The sequence below is a fragment of the Numida meleagris genome, chromosome 3 (assembly GCF_002078875.1).
Source record: "Numida meleagris isolate 19003 breed g44 Domestic line chromosome 3, NumMel1.0, whole genome shotgun sequence".
Lineage (NCBI taxonomy): Eukaryota > Metazoa > Chordata > Aves > Galliformes > Numididae > Numida > Numida meleagris.
Genome location: NC_034411.1, coordinates 57,713,705 through 57,734,390, shown reverse-complemented (window position 1 = coordinate 57,734,390; position 20,686 = coordinate 57,713,705). Strand labels below are relative to the sequence as shown.

Genomic DNA, 20,686 nt, shown 5'->3' with positions numbered 1-20,686 from the left:
TCTTGACACTATATACCAAAGGGTACTGTTTTAATGTATGCATTATCTTTTTCATAGAAAATCACGGCAATTACGTGCACTGACAAACAGTTTCCCATCAAAATATACATTAAGATGAGGCTGAGTCTCAAAGTACAGGGAAAAGTTTTGTTTGACTTGATAGCTAGATATCTTACAAACTGAAGGGAATGTCACGCTGCTGGACAGGCACGGCTTTGCCTAGCACTGAATGTTAAACATGCTCTCTGTGGAAGAGGACTCTACTGTAAAACATATGGTTTTGCAACAACAGCAGCAGAATAAACAGTACTGAGTGACACCTCATAAGCCTGACAGGAGACATCACTGTACATCCACCCTGCTCCTGTGAGAGTGCTATGACTGGCCTTCTAGAGGCGTAAGAATGGAAACACTCCAGTAGTGACTGAGTCAATCTTAGTCGCCCTTAAGCATCAGCCCCTGCCCTGAACCTACTTGATTAGTTTGCCACTGGCAGAGTGGGAACCAGCCTCAGTATCCCCGCCCCAGTGAGGCCAGTGACCTTGCAGGCACCCCTCAACAAGCTGCTTCTTGCCTAAGTTCTTCCCGACAGAAACTGAGTACAGAGACATTTGGTAGTTTTGCAAAGTATGTGAGACAAAGTGAGGGAAAGTGCTATGGAAAAATACAGCCTGAATTATTTATTGGGACAAGAAGGGCACGTTGAATAGAAAATAACAGATAAGTTTTTAGGATACTGCTCTCACTGAATTTAACTTTATCCAAATGGAAAATTGCTCTATTTGCAAAGAAAATGCGAACTCTCCAGTTGATATAAAAATTGGATGTTCTCAACTGTCCTCCAGAGAGATCTTCTGTCTCCACGGATTGTGTACAAGGTTCAGTGGTGCTAAGATACTAACTCAGATGTCTAAAGTCAGGTGGGTATCATTTTCTTCCCATCAACAACAAAACCAGGCTTTAGAAATAGATGAAAATTTTCCCGCTGAGATTCATCACCTCCTACTTCCAAATTCAGACTAAATTGCCATAGCTAATGTAGTATTAAAAAACTAGATAAAATGAATTGTTTTATCTGAAGGGCTAGAGCAGAAATGTCAACTAGGCATCCTTATGGACCTATGCTTAGGTCTTAAAGTAAATATATTTAACTACGGGATATCATAAATATGCAATACATTTTCTTAATTATAACTATAAAAACAATATAAAAATAAAATAGCAAAATATTTTCTTCCAATTATCTGTACCATTTTATAAAACTACGTAAGAAGGATTTTTTTTTTCTTTTTCTATAGGAGAAAAAAAGTTTAAGGAATTTTGAGAGAATATCAGTCCTTCAGAATGCTGAGTTACTTGTTCTTCTACAAAGTTTTCCTTTTAAATAAGTAAAGGAATGTAACATTTTTGCTAACAAAACAATTACTTAAATCAAAGAAGCAGTTCCTGCAAATAAATAGGCAAAAATGTAATGAAGGACAAATAGTTAATGATCTCCGGCCTGGGAAATTGTATTAATTTTGTAAAGGTCAAGGAATAAACAAGCAAAATCATTCAAAAGTCATTCCAGTATGTAGAACTGATGCAGAGTGAAAAATAAAGAATGAAGGAAATATATTAAAAAAATCTTAGTTACTGGTAAATAAACAAAGCCAGTTTCCATAATACTCCCTTCCTTCAGTTTCTAATGAACCAGCTGCTGGACAAAGTTCGACATGATAGGGGCTGGCAGACGTCTCTGGACAGCTGAATCCACTTAAATTATCTGTTTAGCATTTAAGGCCAGTTCAGACCATATTTTTAACACATGGACTCTTGGCATCAATCATACTGTGTATTTAGTTCCTGCACCATGGAAAACACTGGGGAAGAGTCTGCGTGTAATTGGCACCCACTTTGTGAAGTGTCAGTGTGTAAACGGATGTGCCTAACAAGGATGCGTTCAGAGAGCTAAGAAGTTAGTTTGCTATTCATAAAAATAAATCTGAAAGGTTCTTCAGCACATGCTGCCTGCCTTGCTCTGTAATGTAGGCTAAGTCTGGCTATTAAAACAAGCTCACAATGCCAGAAAAAAACTTCCTCCTGGGGTAGAAGACTGTGTATGAACTGTTCAGATGATTAAGCTGGTTCAGGGAAAAAAACAAGAGGCTAGAAGGCTTGTGCCAAGAATTAATGAGATTTTGGCACAACTCAATTTGAAACATAGCCTTGACTCTGCTTCCAACTTGAACTTTCCCCAGTAGTACACTGGACCAAACCATCAGCCTCCTGGCAAATATAACTTATTTTTCTTTCTGAAAAGATTTTGCTTTCTATTTTTGAAGATTTTAATAACAATCTGGCCTCAAAATATATTTCTGTAACATAATAAAATCAGTGAGAGCAAATAAGCTTTCAAGGGTGCTAAAAATCTATGTAATGTTTTACCTTTACTCTTGTTGCAACTCCTGGTATTCGAAGAAGTCCTTCTGTTTCGAGAGTTGCCTCTTCTATCTGTGAAATGAGCTGTCAAACACAAACCAAACTGCATGAATGAAGATGTCAATTAAAAATTACTGGTATATGGTTCTAATATATAGGAGCCTCATGTATATACCTGTGTGGTACATATACACAACATACAAGCACACAAATGCACAGTTTAGAAATGGATTAGAGTTGCTGTAGATGTAAAATAAAACCTTTAATATGGCTCTTGCCCCTTCTATGAATACTAATAAAGAATTTGTCTCTTTTAATAAAAAATAAAATTGTATTATCTACAGACCTCCTTCAGACACTGAAGAAGTTTTCTCACAAATACTCCTCTTTTCAACTTTATCAGAGGGGATCCAAGTACTTTTACTTAGTACTAAGATCTAAGTACTCTGGAACACACCGGTAATAATTCACAGTACTCATAAATTGCAGAATAGTTGCAACAAAAAAAAAGCAAACTATCAATTTAACTCAAAATAGGTGTGATACAACACAAGAATGAAGTTTACTAAATTCATAGAATCACAGAATCATTAACGTTGGAAAAGACCTCTAATATCACCTAGTCCAACTGTCCAATTACCATCAATATTGCCCACTAAACCATGTTCCCTAGTACCATGTCTAATAAATTAATAAGTAAATAAATTAATAAGTAAAGCTGCAAATGAAAGTTAATATAACTTTGTCTGGAGTAATATACTGCAAGCTTTGCTACAGGGAGAAAATAAATTCAGGACAAAATGTTATTGTCATTTGCAGATATGGAATAAGTTGACTTGCTTGTGCTTATTTACCTTTCGAAAAATCAGTGGGATCTTGGTGCCTGGCACCTTCTTCTGATCCTGTTCCAGTAAAACTGACAGTGGGACACCAAACAAGCCACAGTCTGAAGAATAATGCAAAAGAAACTGAGATATTATCCGTATCTGTTCCTATACATTAGATAACAGCATAAAATCATACTTTGAAAGTAGTAAGCTTATTCAATACATTCAGAGCGTTTGTTCAAAGTGTTTGAATGTTTTCATCAATCAAGTTGTTAAAAAAGCATTTTGGTTAAAGTGACTCACTCATCTCTTCCTTCAGTCATAAATCAAGACTCTTCTGTTTAGACTTTTGTCATCTGCATATTCTGCAGTACAGTGAAGCAAATTGTACAAATGAACCACCTGCATGGTTCTGGTTTGTAGAGTGATTCTGATGGTGACCATGGAATGCACATCTTCATCATTCAGTGTAAGATGATATAGACAAGATCACAGAATCACAGAATTAGCTAGGTTGGAAAAGACCTGCAAGATCATCCAGTCCAACCATCCACCTACCAACAACAGCCCCACTAAACCATGTCTCTCAACACAACATCTAAACGTTTTTTGAACATGATGCAAAAGATATGAGTAAAATTTCCAAAAATTTGGCTACTAAAATAAAACAGATGTAATTATCACCCAGAGTTACTTTCAACATCTCTCTATGAGAATTTTGAAAGAAGAGCTTTTCAGCCGTTCACGTGGTTTTACATTATACAAAAACATCATGATAGCATGACTAGCACGTTCCCAAACTTGGTTTTCTTTTTGTTGTTTTTTTAAAAAAGCAAAATTATAATTAAGTCTGGTTTGGAAAATGGCCTTTAAAAGGTGCTAAGGTAGCACAAATAAAAAATAAAATATAATTTAGTCTCTTGTTAATCTAGTCTTCATGCAAAATTATCTTAGTCTTGAAATAAATGGGACACCCATTTGTTTTACGGCCCAGGTGAATAAAAGAGAACGACTCCTGAAAGACAGATACACTAGTAACTACCAACCCAGTCTGTTGCCAAAGAATTTCTCAGCCAAAATTACTGATAACTGCTGCATGTGCAATTTTTGTGAAGCAGTATATAATCCTAAATGTAGCTAAAAGCTCCTCATTTTAATATCGAGCACAGAACTGCAGCTGTAATTACTAAAAAGAGGACAGCTCCTGAGGAAATGTGATATATATCAAAGAAACATAATTTGAAGTACCACTTCAAGGAGTTCTTCTCTCTATCAGAATAAAAAGTCTACCAATAAAATATGTAGACTCATATATACATCCAATAGCTATACCCCATAGTTATATCATCTTGAAGATCTTGTCAATAATGAAAGTTTCTACTGAGATGAGGTTGGAGAAACAAACTGCAGGAGGCCAATAAAAAGGCAGCAGCACAGCATTCCTCAGAAGAATCGTGTTTTCATCATCTTTATGTACTCAAGCACAAAGGAGAACAGCCAGTAAATCTTCCACTGTATCAATCAATTAGGCAAACAACACTTCCTGAGTGAAGAGGAGGGGATCAGGTAGAGCAACAAGGCACTGAAGTAATTACATTGAAAAGCAGATCTACAGACAAAGAAATCTGACATGTCATTGTCTTTATCCTACACATTCCTGTGAGTCTAGCCCATCTTTTTTAATTTTGTGAAAAACAAGGCTTTTAAACAATGCAGTACTCTTCATGACTGGTTGTCATTTAGATAATGTTATTTAGATAATGTACTCAACAGTAAGATTTGGTAAGAAGGATCAATTAAAACTAAGACCCAAAATACAAGAAAGTATTTGTCTGTGTATTAATAGTATCACAAGCACTTCTACAAGAAGAAAATACATTTAGAGGATCAAGATCTCATAGATGTTTCTGTTTATGACATCTGCATTTAAAAAGTTCTTTTCTACTACCATAAGGCCAAGACCGTATTCTGAAGAATATATTGTACCTTGCTATACATATCTCAAGACTATTTCTTTCAATTATTTAAAGTGAGCTATTGTACTGTTATATTGACTGAACCTTGAGAACAGCGTTTTGGCCAAAGCAGGCTTGTGATTAACTGGTAACACATTTCAAGCTCTTGCAAAACATTTAGCAGAAGCCAAAAATACAGAAAGCAAACAAAGCACTGAAAACCTCTAGCGTCTTGAAATTGGTTTCCATGTGTCCTAAATTCCCAAGAAAAGCACTGTGATTATATAGACATATATACTCCAATGGCCTGTAGAGCAAAATGATATGTTGCAACTGTCTCAAAATCCTCTGCAAAAGCCCAGATCTTCCACTTGGTATGATACATTGTGGCCTAAAGAAATACCAGATTGGCACAGCTATGTGACCCAGGAAAGTTTGACCCAGACATAAAAGAAAGCAGGTGACAAGGGCTGCCAGTGTCTTCAACCAAGACCAAGGAAAGCAAAAAGTTAGGTAGGAGTTGCACAGTACCTACCTTCATGAGGGCAGGAACCCACAAAAAGCACATACATCCGCCGTCCTCCGAAGGGAATACATCATCTCATAGAAACTTTTGTGAAGTCATTCCCATACAATATGCTAGTTAGGGGAAGGTTCCCCCCTTCTCACTCCTTGGTTATCTGCTAGTGTCTGGCCTGAGTTTTAACTTTATACAGAGAGCACAGTCTCTTAGCTAGAGTGACCATGTGCATGAACTTGCTAAAATGTGCCCTGAGTTCAGATGTATAATTAAATGCTGCTCAGTATCTGTTACTATTTATCAATTAAATATAAATTTTCTGTTGGAAAGTCATAAATAACCAGATACATTTGTTTCATTAGATTAAAACAGACCTATTTGTTTCAGTATGTGAAACACTGACTCACCTTTGGTTTTGATTTTTGCAGCTTTTTGTTGCTTGAATTCTGTCCCAAGCACGTCATAGAGAGCAGTCAATTCAATCAGTGCTAAAGAATAGACTTTCTTCATGTCCTGAGGGGCCAGGTCACCAATCTTTGTGGTACCCGTTTTGTCCTTTGGCAGTCTGAAATTCTAAAGGCAGAGATTTGTAGCACAGTGAACAATCCAAGTCATAACAAATTACTTTGCTCAAAGGCTGTGCTCCCTTCAGGGCAAAGCCTTTCATCATGAAGCCTGCTGCTACTAACTGAATCATGGAGGAATCCCTTGAGAAGTTTGCAAAGCAGACAAACTTTGAATCATAGGACGATTTACATTGCTAGTAATGTAAATCCTAGTTCCTGGAGGTCAACAGCACACTCAAAGAAAGGCTAAATTCCAAATCTGATCAGCTTGCTCATATTGTTGTCCTAATGAATTTTGAAATCCTTCAATAAGAGAAATTCCACAACCTCTGGGAGCAACTATTTTGGCGATTAACACACTCACGGAGAGTTGTTTTGTTTACAAAATGCAATTTCCCTTGTTGTCACTTGCATCCATTGCCTCTTGTCCTTTCACAGTGCATTTCCAGTCTGGCTTTGTCTTGTTAATAAACCCCCATCCACCCATCTTCTGTATCTTTTTGCAATTTACAGTGGTGGAAATAGATGTCCATTAACAATCCTATCCATGTACAATTAATTGGGATAGAAATCCCTCTGCACTTATTCAATCAAAATAACATATCTGACTGCCACATAAATAAGAATAAAAGGCTTTCCTTCTTATGGAAGGGGGAACCATAATTATGGATCATGTCTATTGCAATAAATTCTGTACACTCAGAAGCTGCAGTCAGAGATGAATATAAAGAACTGAGTTCAGATGGACAGGGAGACATTCCTAATTCACAGAGTTTTTTAACACCATCTTTCATCAGCAGGCTTCTAAGCTATACTATTGTCCGTGCCTGATATGAGCAGCATACATGACTCAAAGCAGGAAGGCTGATGAGACTTCCTCTCCATTTGGAAAGAACAAATATTATACTCCAGAACGATTTCCTTAACCTTTACAGACCCAGTGATAGCACATCTGATTTGATTTGGTGGCTATGGCACATGGCTACAATTGTACATACTTAAAGTGTACATGTTGTTTAAAAATAGCTGCCAATGATGAAGGTGCAACAAATCAAACTGTAGCTTTAAATAAGTAACTCCCTTCCTTTTCCTATCATTTTGCCACTCCATCACTGAAGTAGAAATTCCTAGCCACAAGCATTGAGCATTCTTTCATAAGCCAACCTAGCGGTATAGCTAAATCATGTAGTACACATGTAAATAAGTACAAATACGTAAGATAGACCATAGCTATCACTTCCTTATTGTAAGCTGCATTACAGAAACATGACTCAAACACTTCAGAATCCATTTCTAAATATCTACTAGTGTCTAATGTATAATGTTTAAACTAGGATACATGGGGTAATTACTATTTGAAGAACTGCATGTGTCTTTATCTAAATTAAGTGTTTGAAGAAGTGAAACATTATTACTTCAGCCACCACATTTACTCAGATGTGTTTGGACATGCTGCTAGACAAAAGAGATGCTCTTCACACCAGTCATTAGGTCATACAGAACTGCACATTCACAAAATGTTAGGCAAAGACAATGACAAAACATCTTGGAGGATCTTGTCTTGTTTCTATTTGGATTCTTTCAGAATAAGTCTTTTTTACTGAACTGGAAGGTAAAACTGAGTAAAAAGTAATCCTTAGCTCACTGCCACTTCACTTCAGACTTCTATAGACCACTCTATTCTTCATTTTAATCCTCCACCTATCTGTACCAGATAACTGCATAAGGTTTCCATAGGCATCCAGTGACCCTTTTTAATTGATGAAAGATATTACTATTACAGAGATAGAGCATCCTGGATAACAGTAAAAAGGACTGTAAACAAATGAAATAAGGACACAGGTTGTGTAAAATTACACTACTATTCCAGCTTAGTATTACTAGTCCATTATTTTGTACACATAAAGCGAGCGTTGATAGAATGACAAGGACATACGTAATGGTATAAAAGTAGTAATTTCCATGTTGCTGAGAATACTATTCACAAAAATCTTGAGAAATTTTATCCCCATAAAGCTAGATCCAACAATATTCTTATAAACCTAATTCATTCAGTATCAGACAAATATCATCCAAACAGTACCAATCAGCAGTGAAAACAACAATAGCAATAAAAAGGAAACATACCATGCGAAGAGTATCGCCCCCTCCATCCTTGTACACTTTGCCTACTGAGTTGTCTTTGAGATTAGCTGCCTGTTCTGCAAATGGAATTTCCAAATTGATGTCAGTCTCTGAAAATGGCATGTCTTCCAGTGGGCTCTTCTGCTCATTAGTTCCAAGACTGAACTTCAGATCTGAAAACAGAGTAGAAAAAATAACAATCAACAGCAGCAGTGTTGAGCATCACTCAGTACAAGAGAGTAAGGCAGAAATTAGTCCTGTGCAAGAGATATACTTCTAGTTGCAAATGCACTTACTCCTGGCATTTTTTTTGCCAGTTGAAAATTTGGCTTCTTATAAGGCTACATCTCTTGTAGATTTTCTAGAATAATTCTGCCAAAGCATGTGACCTTTCTATTATAAAAAAAAATAAAGGAATCCACTTCAAAGAAACAGCAGATTACAAAGATCTTCCAGAGTCAAATAGCTCTGGTATCAGAATTTTCTTGCCATGGAACACTTTCCAGCCTCAAAGACTGTAACATCTTGTAAGCAAAACAGCAATTTTTTTCCTGCTGTAATAATTTCAGAAGCAAAACACGAAGTTCATTGTACAATCCAAAACATTAACTTCACAGAATCACAGAATGTTTGACATTGGCAGGGACCTCCAGGTCCACTTGGTCCAATCCCTGCTCAAGCTGGGGCACTCAGAGCAGGCTGCCCAGACCAATGTCCACGCAGTTTTTGAAGATCTCCAAGGAAGAAACCTCTCTGGGCAACCTGCACCAGTGCTTGGTGACATGCACAGTAAAGAAGTGCTTCCTGATGTTCACCAGAAATGTCCTGTGTTGCAGTTTGTGCCCACTGCCTCTTGTCCTGGCACTGGGAACCTCTGAAAAGAGCATGGCTCTGTCCTCTTTGCATCCTCACTTTAGGTCTTTATATACATTAATAAGATTGCCCCTGAGCTTTCGCTTATCCAGGCTAAACAGTTCCACTCTCTCAGCCTTTCTACACAAGAGAGGTGGCGAGTCTCTTCATCATCTTCATAGTTCTTTACTGGACTCTCTCCAGTCCATGCCCATGTCTCTCTTGTACTGGAGAGCCCACAACTCCAGATACCGGAGCACCAGTGCTTAGAAGAGGGGAAGAATCATCTTCCTTGAACTCCTGGCAGGACTCTTCCTAATGCAGCCCAGGATACCATTGGCCTTCTTTGCCACAAGAGCCTATTACTGGCTCATGTTCAACTCATTGTCCACCAGGATCACCTTTATGTAGAGCTGCTTTTCAGCTGCTGTGCAACACACAGCACGTGCTGGCGCCTGGGGCTGTTCCTCCCAAGTTGCAGGACTTTGCACTTTCCCCTCATCTCTCCAGTATGTCAAAGTCCTCTGCACGGCAGCACATCCCTCTGGCATATCGGCCACTCCCCCTAGTCTTGTGTCATCTGCAGATTTGTTGAATGTACACTCTTTCCCATCATCCAGACTATTAATGAAGATATTACACAGGACTAGACCCAGTACTGACCCATGGAGTACACTGCTAGTGACTGGCCTCCAACTAGGTTTCATGCCTCTGATCATCTGTTCTGAAAACTGATCTCCAGGCCCAGCCCTTCAGGCAGCTTCAAATCCATCTCAATTTCTGCTCAACCATCCCATGCATCTGAGAGTAATATCTGGGAATAATGGAGACTACACAGACATCCCGACATTCCTTTCCTCACCTCTGTCTGAAGAGTCTAGATTCATCAAAACTGTCTAGACATGCTTCCATGATACAGGGAAGGACTAAATACAGACTAACCACCTTACTTCTCTTTTTTTGTTCCTTATATCTCAATTAAACACTAGACAAATTTGGAATAATTTTTGTTAAAAAAAAAAAGAGAAACAAGAAAACAGAACTTCAGTCTGAAGATTAAAAATGTCAGGAAAGAAGCAAGAGGAAAACTATATTGTAAATAACATTATTTAATACAAAACACCAAAATAATTTAGCCAGAGAAAAAATTCACTCTCTCCAGCATCACTTGTGATGTGGTGCTTCTTAAAAGTCACAGCCAGGATGAGGTTCTTCCTAAAGGCATTCCAAATGCCTCGAAGTACTTGTGTTTAATTTCAAACTTTCCTAAAACCAGAGCAAGTGGAAGCAAATTAACACTGCTCATTTCAATGGGACCATGCAGATGACACTGGCTCGTATCTAAAAGGTCCTGTTACCTGTTCAAATATAACATACAACAAGTGCAGAAAAAGAGGGAAGGAAATAAACATTAGCTGAGTAGAACTATCAGCAGTGCGTATGCCCTTGTATATGAATATGGCATAACTAACAGATTTCTTTACATCACTGTGGGAAATTTTTGTATGGCCTAGAATAATCATGCTAAACAAACCCAGGAAATCTCCACAGAATAGTTACAGCTACAGCAACATCTGACATGAAGCGGCAGAAAGGCTGTGGCCAGGCTGATTCAGGGAGATGGCACTGGGGAAGTGTTGCTCTACACTGATATTTTCAGTGGCCTGCTAAAAAGCTGAGTTGCAGTCATGCAAGCTAAACAACATTTGAAGCACTGAGTTTAAAAAGAACATATAACAACTGTAATTTTTTCCTGAATCATATCTGCATTTAACTGAAAGATGACACATAAAATATGACTTGTCACTACTATGTGTTAGAGAGAATCCTGAAAGTTACCTCCAACTGCTAGGGCCAAACTCAGGTCCTGGCAGACAGGCACATGGGTGAAGCCACCAATAGCCACTACCTGGTAGGACACAATGTTTAATGCAGCCACTCCCACTTCAATTTCATTGATCTAGAGCTGAGACAGTTCCAGAAAGAGCAGATGACCTTGAGTTAAAATGTTTGACTCTACTTACAGCCAAGCAATGCTGCAAGAAGTAGAATAAAACATTTCCAAATTCTTCCAGTCGTGTTTTCCAGATTCTCTTTTCAGAGTGACATCTGCTCACTTTTGATAGACTCTGAAAGACTCCTGAGGCATACACTAAAGATTAAGCTGATCGTGAAACTCGAGCTACTGCTTTCAGTAAACAGACATATGAGACCTCAGTACCAAACATATCCAAGGTCAAATTCTTCCCTGGCTTCGATCTCTGGCCTACGTGTGCGTATGCCTCCATATATCATGTAAACTGTTTAATGCATCCAAATGAAGGAAAATGGTTCCCTGTCCACCCAAGACTTTTGTCATGCTAATGTAGCCTATACGTGACTGACATACTTCCTATCAGCATGGGACAGATCTGATGATCTGATATTAACAAACAATAAAGCTCCTATTTCAGTCCTCAGGTACCAAAGTACACTTTAAAGGAGATGTCTTGGTAACGGTGTACACATTTTAAAAGTCTGAGGCTGCTGCTGTTGTGGGGAGCTTCTTATTGATTGTACTGTCTTGTTTCTATTATGCATTTACTAACTAGGAAACAGCCGTAAGAGGAAACGGCTTCAGCATTCTGTCAAGCTGCCAACTGCATGTAGTATTTCAGGAAAGAAATGCAAGTGTGATACAGAAAATGTAAATATTGCCTATGAATGTGGTGACCATATTTTAAATCAGCCCGTATCCTTTCCTTGGTTCACAGTGCTGTTTAAACATCACATAAAAGTATGGGAATTCTTCAGGGGTGGGAGGGAGTGTTAGATTTGGTGTTTCTTTTTATTAGGACGTGAAAAACTCAGAAGTGTCAACCTTGCTATTTCCTTATTTTGACAGAGAATCTAAAGTATACCCCAATGGTGCTATACTTTTAAACCCTAAATGATAATTGGAATGGCTGGGTTTTTTTTAAACTGATGAAATATTTATCTATAATGCTAATTCATAGCTGACTTCCTATTAGAAGTTCTAAAAGTTCGCAATCTTTTCACTAAAACTCTACCACTCCAGCCATAAAATCCTTATTTATCAATAAACTGAAAAGCAGAAGCAAACTCAATTAAAAAATACAACTACATTTCAGTCTTTTTTCCTACGAAGAAGCAAGTATTACAGTTCTGTTCCTCCTTGCTACATGAAGTACATTCAAGTCTTTCATCCATTTGCCAGACTATTATGCTTTGAGTTTGCCTTTATACAGAGGTTTTACTTATCATTCTTCTCTCGCAGCTAACTCAATGTGTAGGACAACCAGAGTCCCACAGTAAACTGACTGGCAAAGTTAATGAGTATTTAGCTATTCATCTGCTTTATTCTTTTTTTATTATTTCCTGAGATGTTTCAATCACATGGATATTTATTAATTTTCTGAGGCATCCAAATAGAATTACTTTTTTTCTTTGGTAATTGTTGAACGTATTGCTAGCTTTGAGGGATTTCAATGAGGGTTATGGATTGTTAAAATGCAAACATATATATTATTCTAAATTCTTCTTTCTTGTAGACACTTTCTGTACCTACATGAAACAGATAAACACTTAAAGCCAGTAAGAAAGGGTCATTCCAGAAAACTGAAATGTGCATCTATTAATAAAAGAAACTTAGGAACTTACTAAACTGTTGTGTTTGATCAGGCAGAAAAGAATGAAAACGTAATGGTTTCATGTTACTCCCTGAGTTTGCACACAATGCTCAGGCAAGAAACAAGGTGTGCTGGACAGGCAAGAATGGAGGAAGAACAGATCCACACAGCCTGTGTGCGCTCAGTCTGGCAAAAGCACTTGAGAATGCTGCATTCAAATACCAAGTTAGGAGCGGTCATCACCTTTGGTGAAGGGCAAAAGGGATTCATTCACTCAAGCAGTTTTAAGAAATCCAGCATCTCAATTTAAGATCTGGATTTTTTTTTTTTTTTAATAATGTTTGGGATGGTATGTATATTTTTCAGTTAGATCTAGTACAACTTCTTTGTTAAAGGGGGTTTCCATTTTAAAATAATGCCTTTGGATTTCATAAATATTTAGTATCTCTGAAATATCAAGCACTGTTTACTTCTTGCCTTAAAATCACTCACTGGTTGTATGACACTAATTAGCCCATCATTCTGGAGGAAAGATCACAGTACAGCACTGAAACAGGTGCAGTGCTTTTAACACTGCTGAACTTGGATGGTTTTTCCTTCCTGCTCTGATCCCGGGAGCAGGGCCCACTTCAGCATGTTGACAAGAGCAGAAGTGTACGAGAATGTAAGCAGGCTGCATTTGCCATCCACATCACAATCTGTGCTGCAGAGAGCTAGTATATGGGAGTTGCTTTTCAGAATTTCCTATTTCTGAAGGGTTCATCAGGGCCACTGGAAAAAAAGAACCAGATGTGATAAAAACTCTGTAATAATTGCTTGGTAATTTTCCAGCTCTGAATCCTACAGTGCAGTTTATTGACACAAGCACCAGGCATCTCTTCCTTCCCTTCTGCTGAACCAGCAGCCTGGCAGCCTTCCCAGTTTTTATACTGTTCTTATTCCAGTGAGGTTTGCTGAGAGTGAGAGGGAAGGATTATAACAGCACTTCTGGAAACACACAGTTTTAGTGATATTCAGAGCTGTTCTACATTCATCTCTCCCAGTTGAGCTTCCAAGCACATCCTGCATTCTTTGTTGCTGTTTTTCATGTCTAATCCTAAAGCAATAATTTTTTTTTATTTTTTTTTTTTTTTTTTTAGAAAACTGAATACAAGTCAGTATTCTAAAACTGGAGAAGAAGTTCATTTCATGGCTTAATTACAGATGAGTAACTAAGTAACTTGCAGTAGGAAACTTGATCTACTTTCCTGAGTATTTAAGGAAGCTGTAGGGTCCAACTGACACCTATACGCTACCCAGTCTCCCAGAAGGAAAAAAAAAAAAAAAAAGACATACAAACAGTCCAGAAAGGCAATGCGGTATATTGAAGCTTAAATGGCTGCCAGATATTATGTTGATCTTTACAGTGACAGGTATAGCACATACAGTGCTTCCCCCATCTCTAAGAAATGTAAGATGACAAAGGGCAGCAATATTTTATTACTGGCACTCAAGGACATCAGAAAGCTTTGTCAAAGTCTATCACCAAAATTCAGACTCTCAAACCAGAAACTATGGTTTCAGCCAAGGACTTCTGTTATGCTCTGTTCCACATTGCTGGGAGAAGGAAGGGGAACTCCTGCAGGACTTCCACAGGTATTGCACCCTTTTTGCATTATCACACAGTACTGAACACAACTCTGTCCTACATGCACAGAATACTAATTTCATTCCATTTTCCTTATAGAAGTAAACAACTTTTTCTTCCAGTTTTGTTTTTCTTTCATTATGAGCTGCAGACATAAAGCCAGTTCTCACCTGTGTTGTATGTTTATAGTTCATTTGTTTTTGTTCTCTTATAAGCTCATCAGTGCATATATATACTGCTTAATTTCCTGTATTGTGCAGCAGAGAAAAACCAGAATGGATAAATTAAGGATCAGGTAAGACCTAAGCATAACCTTTGAGAAGAGACTTCTCCCAGATGACGTGATTACAAGATGATCACAAACAAGGTTTCCCAGATGGCTCAAAGGATACAACCTACAGCCGCACTTAAAAACTTTACAAGTGCACAGGCCAGAACAGGTTTTCCCATGAGAATTTCATTTTATTTTGCAAAAAAGTTAGTTGAAATATGGATTTCTGAAGTAGAATGCGAAACAGAAAGTTTGCAAACAAGAAAAAAGAGCTGTCCAGCATTACCTTTTGTTTCATCCTGCATTTCATTTTTGCTTTCAGTTGTTCTTATAGCTGAGGGTTCACTTCTATCACAGACCTAAGAAAGGAACAATAAATGTGATGCAGAAGCACACCTATGTATTACAGTCAAAATCCTTTAGCCAAAGACCAAGGGGATCTGAAATCTAAGTAATTAAGAAAGAGGTAATTAAGCCCATTCCTCCTTTTTCTAAAAAGATAAGTGACTTTATTTTCCAGTTTTGTAACGAATAAGAAAATGTAGTCTTTCTACATTTCTGTGGTTCTGCACTACCCACTCTCAAGATTTCTCACATTCTATGAATTGTATTATGCCTATCATAGAAACAATATTTCTGAACATACAGAAAACCTACATCATAGGTTACATATGGGTATACAGATATCCATTCTTTTTTTTTTTTTTACCTCCATATAATTTTTTTTTTTTTAATCTTTTTTGCAACTTAGATCAACAACAAATGTTCAGCACTCTGGATTTTTAATGATATGTAATCAGCACTGTTTAAGTCCTTATTTGCTGATAATATAAATAAGAGTTTTAAAGTCTTGTCCTACCAAAACAAACTTGTATATGTACTTTTTTTAAATCAGAGATCTTGAGAGATGAAAGAGGATAGCATGACTACTTAGAAAACTATCAGCGTTCCATGGATCGGTGGCAGTACATGAGAAACACACAGATAAGACTTCCAACCCATCAAAAAAGTCTAGTTTCTCTTAGGCAGGAATACAGCAGGAAACTTAGCAGAAACATCACAACACTGTCTATTGTTTTACCTTTCCTCCTGCCTGCCCCCAGATGAAGGGAGGTTACAGGACTTTCAGATACTATTATTGAACTGGAATGACTTCATACAGCTGCAGATGGCTTCAGTCCTATTTTGTTACATAAAAGTTTTCTAATGATGAAAGAGTATCAAAGTTACCTAGGGAGTTGTAGAAATTACCTCACAACAGGCCTTCTGTGACTGATTTGATAAATAAACCCAAGCAATTATTTCAGAATTATCTGGCTTTGGAGAAAGGTATGCAGAATAGGTTTAAGGGCCTACATTTACATGATTTTATTTCAGTCAAAGAGAGAGGTTCAGAATAAACTTTTTAAAAATTATTTCTATATTTAATTAATATCTTGTTATGTATATCTTACATGGCTACAATCATCTATCTGCTTGCATTATTTCTCTTTGATATTATCAGCATCAAAACATGCAGTTTAAGAGAAGCAGAAGTCTACGGAATACTGCAACATATGATTTTCAGACATTACAATGTCTAGTTTAAACAGAAACATGAGTATTGCTTGTACTTGACCAAAATAGCAAACACACTTGAAAGAGAAATTACATAGCTTAAGGCTGTATGATATTTTACCTAAATTGCTCTACTATTAAATCTTATAATTTTTAGGTGTAGTCAATTCCAAAACAAATCCCAAAAATCTTTTATGGAGTTAGTATTTCTTCTGTAACCACATACAAAGCAGAACAGTGAAAGGGAAGTTCTGCCTCCAGAACATATATTTGAGCTTACAAACATCCCCCACTATGTTTCATCTCTGCTGAAGTTGAAAGAAGCTGCTCAGAAAGAAGAAGCAGTTGGGGCAGGGAGGAAATGAAATCCTCTCAAAATCCACCATGCCAATGTTGTGATGGCTGCACAGCAACAGCAGGAGTGACAACCAAAGCCGGGGCTGGGATTTGCTAAGCTAGTGGTGTACTGCCATCCAGCCAGCATCTCCTTGCAGCTGAAAGTCTGCTTCCTTTTTGAGGAAGGGAGAGAGCATATGCTCCTCTGCAGAAGAGGAATTCTAATTATAGTCCCATTTTCCTCCTTCCCCTTTCCTGCATGAGGGTGAGGAGCTCTCCTGCTCAGCAGCCCACAAGGGAAAACAGGAACCTTTCAGGACCCAGCACAACAACTCGCCACATGCTTTTTAATGATGTGCAGGGTACCTGGAAGTTAGTAGAGGAATCTAGATCCCAGCTGACAAACATAAACACCTGGCCAAAAAAAAAAAAAAAAAAGGGGGGGAAGGTTTGTTGCCCCTTTTTTCCTTTTTTAAAAAAAAAAAAAAAAAAAAGAGGAGGCTAGGTTGATGTCCCTTATTTCCCTTTTTCAAAACAAACAAACAAACAAGTGTCCCAGTAACATGTATTGCACCCTATATGTCAGACTTCTCATAATGATTGCAGGTTCTACCAATTACAAAGGGCGCTTTCAGTTGCTCTTTGGGTGTTTGTTGTCATGACTTTTGTGCTTGGGTTAAAATTAAATACAATCAGTTTCTAATCATGGAGTGACTGTTTTATTCATCCTCTTGGAGTAACATGAGGCCAACATACATACTGCATTCTACAAACTAAAATTGCTTATCCAGTGTTAAGTCTGGACGAATGCTACTCCTACAAAAGCACAAGAATTTCCCTTGAAAATCAATAAAAAGTTAGACACAAATCTTCTAGAAATAGAAGAATAGCTCTTTTGTGTTTCTGTTGCTCTCTCCTCTCCCCCCACTCCTATCTGTCCTTCTCTCTGTCATCATCAAAGAAAATGGCAGTCAGGAACTTACTTTTCCCTTTGGGTCGCTTTGTGGCCTGAAGATATCTCTGACATCAGGAATCTGGTGGTGTTTGTTCTTTTTCCTCAAGGTCTGTGTGACAGTCTCTACTCGTTTTTCTACTGCTGCCTTCTGAGTTCGGGTCAGCGTGGACAGGAACACCATGCTTTCTTGGGAATCACCTGTGCTCTCAGCAAACAGATTGGACAGACCTGCCTCCTTCAGCCATTCTTCTTCCAGTTCTCCCTCTGAGCCAGGCAAAGAAAAAAGGGCATAAATACTAGCTTTCCAGTACTGTTAAAAACTCTGGTCTACAAGGACATGATATAAGCTAGTGCAGTTCAAAGAGAAAAAAAAAAATCTATGGAGATCCACAATAAAGAACAATTCTTTACACTTATCATTACAACTTGGAAAAAAGAAGTTGTTTCTAAAGTGCTTCAAAAGGGTTAACATAGCATATTAAGGCTTTTAAAATAGTTAAGACAACAGAGATTGCTATGGGACAATCATTATCATAATTGACAGCACTTTCATTAAATAATATACTATTTTATAAACGTTACCTAGATACAAATGTGTATGAGAAAGTCTGAAAGCCTCTGATCATTGCTGCTTCACTGACTTTTAGTTCAATCCTCACTCTTTTTAGTTCCCTTACTGACATGGTTCTGCCCAGTTTTCTTGATACATTAATCCTACAACTCTCCATTAGCTCAATTTATTGAAGGACAAAAGAGGCTAGAGGAGTCACTTTAATACTATTTGTTAATCAGTTCTTCTGACATAGTCTGCAGACCGCTGACAGCCCATGAAATGACTGTTGCTTTAGTCTCACAGCTGCTAAGGTATCCTTTATTGAGAGATCATTACACATGAAGGAGAAGAAAGCTATTAAGTAGTGCTACCAACAGCAAAACTTCTGCTTCTGAAATCAGTATCTCCCTAATGACAATTTCTTTTAAACACTGACACTAAGTTCTGTCTGTAACAATCTAGCTTGTACTGCTAGATCGTTACAAAAATCTCAAATTTTCAAGCAACATTTCAATGTTTAAGCTGCCTAAAAATGCTCCTGAGTTGGCAGGTCAACTTTACTATTGCCTGTAGTTTCCCTCAGTGCCCGGTGCACATCCAAGTGGGCATCTGAATATAACAGTATTCAGAAAATAGACAAAACATTTTAAGTATGAATTTTGCAGCAACTGTGTAGCCAAATACTGAGTCTCTGACAAAACTCTTGCATGTTTTGGTATTAGAACTAGAAAGGAGGCCTATGTCTATTCTCCAAAACAGCTGTAAGAGAAGCATACCCTGTCCCTCCCTTGCCTTGTATTTGTATGGCTGCATCTCAAGTAAGCCCCCTGCCCAGGCAGCCTGTGGGCCAGTAGCAATGTCCTACATGGTCAGGTGCTCTTATACAAGTGAGGTGCAGCACATAAAGCAAGGTGTGGGGCGCAGCAACAGCTGGTTGAGCTCATCAGTTCAGCTGAGCTGACTGACTCAGGCTTCTGCCAGCACAGAGTCAGCAGCTGGAGCTGGTGAGGCAACTAGGGGAAGAAAGCTATATATAAGTACAAAAGGAAATGGTGGGTTTTGGACTGGAGAGACTGAAGCCGTATCAGCATCAGCAAGCTGGAGTAAAGAAAGAGACTCATGCATTGCAGAACAACAGTCTCTGCTGCTCAGGAGACTTTTTTTTAAGAATCTGAGAGAAGTTATTGCAGTCGTAGATAAGGGTTTTTTTTGAGAGAAGAACGAAATTAAGGATCTTACTTCTCTTTTGTCTGATGGGATAAGAAAAATAAAGGAACTGCCCAGCTTATTCTACGATCATGCCCTTAAGAGTGATGCTTCAGTGAAACAAAAGTAATACAATGGAACAGCCGAGATAGTTGTAAGCCTAGAAGTTACTTAGTTAACTTAAACAGTTAATCATTGGCTTGTCCTTGTGAGGTTTCTATCCACAAGAACTACTACTAAGTGAACAACTTATACAAAGTACACTGCAAATAAAGGTTTATGATTCTCACAGTCAGTAAGTACAGGCAACAATTTACATTTTCTCCAAGTACTGTTTAAAAGAAAAATAGCCTTTTACTTATTTCCAATGCAATTCTTTCAGTGCACTATGCATCAGAAGCAAATGAATTTTCAATATTGCATGTTGAACAGAGTAACTCCTTTTTTTAAGTGTTTGGTGAGTCCATCTCTTGAAATAACACTTAAAGAAAATCCCTAAATAAGCAAAATTATGATCATTCACAACAATGTTTTTAATTACCATCAGGCTCCTTTACTACGATTGCTTGTCGTTCCTCATTATTATTTCCTCTGGTTTCATGGATGTTTTCAACTTCCTTCCAAAAATCTTCCATAGACATTGCATCCAAGGAGTCCTGGGAACCTGAGCGATCAAACGATGCTCCATCTGGGATCTTCTTGGAATCGTCATGGTTCATTGTATACTGGCCAGAACGACGGCTATTAACATAAAACAAAAAGCAATTCTTCATTAGTATTTTAAAATACATGATATGTTAACACCTGCAAAGGCAGCTAGTGATGAGCTGTGTCCAAGTAACAAAGCAAACTGTCAACAAGTGAATCAAGATATTTAAAATTACTTTCAATATGTGGAATATATTTTTAATCTAACACCATCATATATATGATAAACATATCTGCCAATGTAGAATGACAAAGAAGAAATAACAATTCCAAGTTCTAGTAATCCTAGTCATATCTAATCTCTAAATCAATGTACAATAATCAGTTCCGCTAACTTCACAGTATATATACATGGTATAACTTCATGGCATCTTCCTAGCACCACTGTTCATGAAGAATTTTTGAAAAGCACCTTTCCATTTGAGTAAAATCTTATAGCTTCACCATATCCCTACTTTTTTCCTTCGCTTTTCTGCTTCTGTTATTTCTTAATGTTTATTCTGATATCTGTGACCTTATTTATATCTCAGAAAGGACAAACAGAACTACTGAAGTTATAGCTTGTGAACTGCTAAGTCT

At 37.7% G+C, this 20,686-nt stretch overlaps 1 protein-coding gene across 4 annotated transcripts in view; it reads right to left on the bottom strand.

Moving 5' to 3' along the window:
- ARHGAP18 (Rho GTPase activating protein 18) overlaps nt 1–20,686 on the bottom strand; it is an 85,143-nt gene that overhangs the window by 16,620 nt on the left and 47,837 nt on the right. For all 4 annotated transcript variants that reach the window (XM_021391151.1, XM_021391150.1, XM_021391152.1 and 1 more), the window contains exons 2-8: nt 19,941–20,140; nt 17,669–17,904; nt 15,079–15,151; nt 8,417–8,586; nt 6,131–6,296; nt 3,276–3,367; nt 2,428–2,505 (exon numbers count right to left, since the gene is read on the bottom strand). In XM_021391151.1, the coding sequence (XP_021246826.1) occupies nt 2,428–2,505; nt 3,276–3,367; nt 6,131–6,296; nt 8,417–8,586; nt 15,079–15,151; nt 17,669–17,904; nt 19,941–20,140 (1,015 nt within the window). The remainder of the gene's footprint in view (nt 1–2,427; nt 2,506–3,275; nt 3,368–6,130; nt 6,297–8,416; nt 8,587–15,078; nt 15,152–17,668; nt 17,905–19,940; nt 20,141–20,686) is intronic.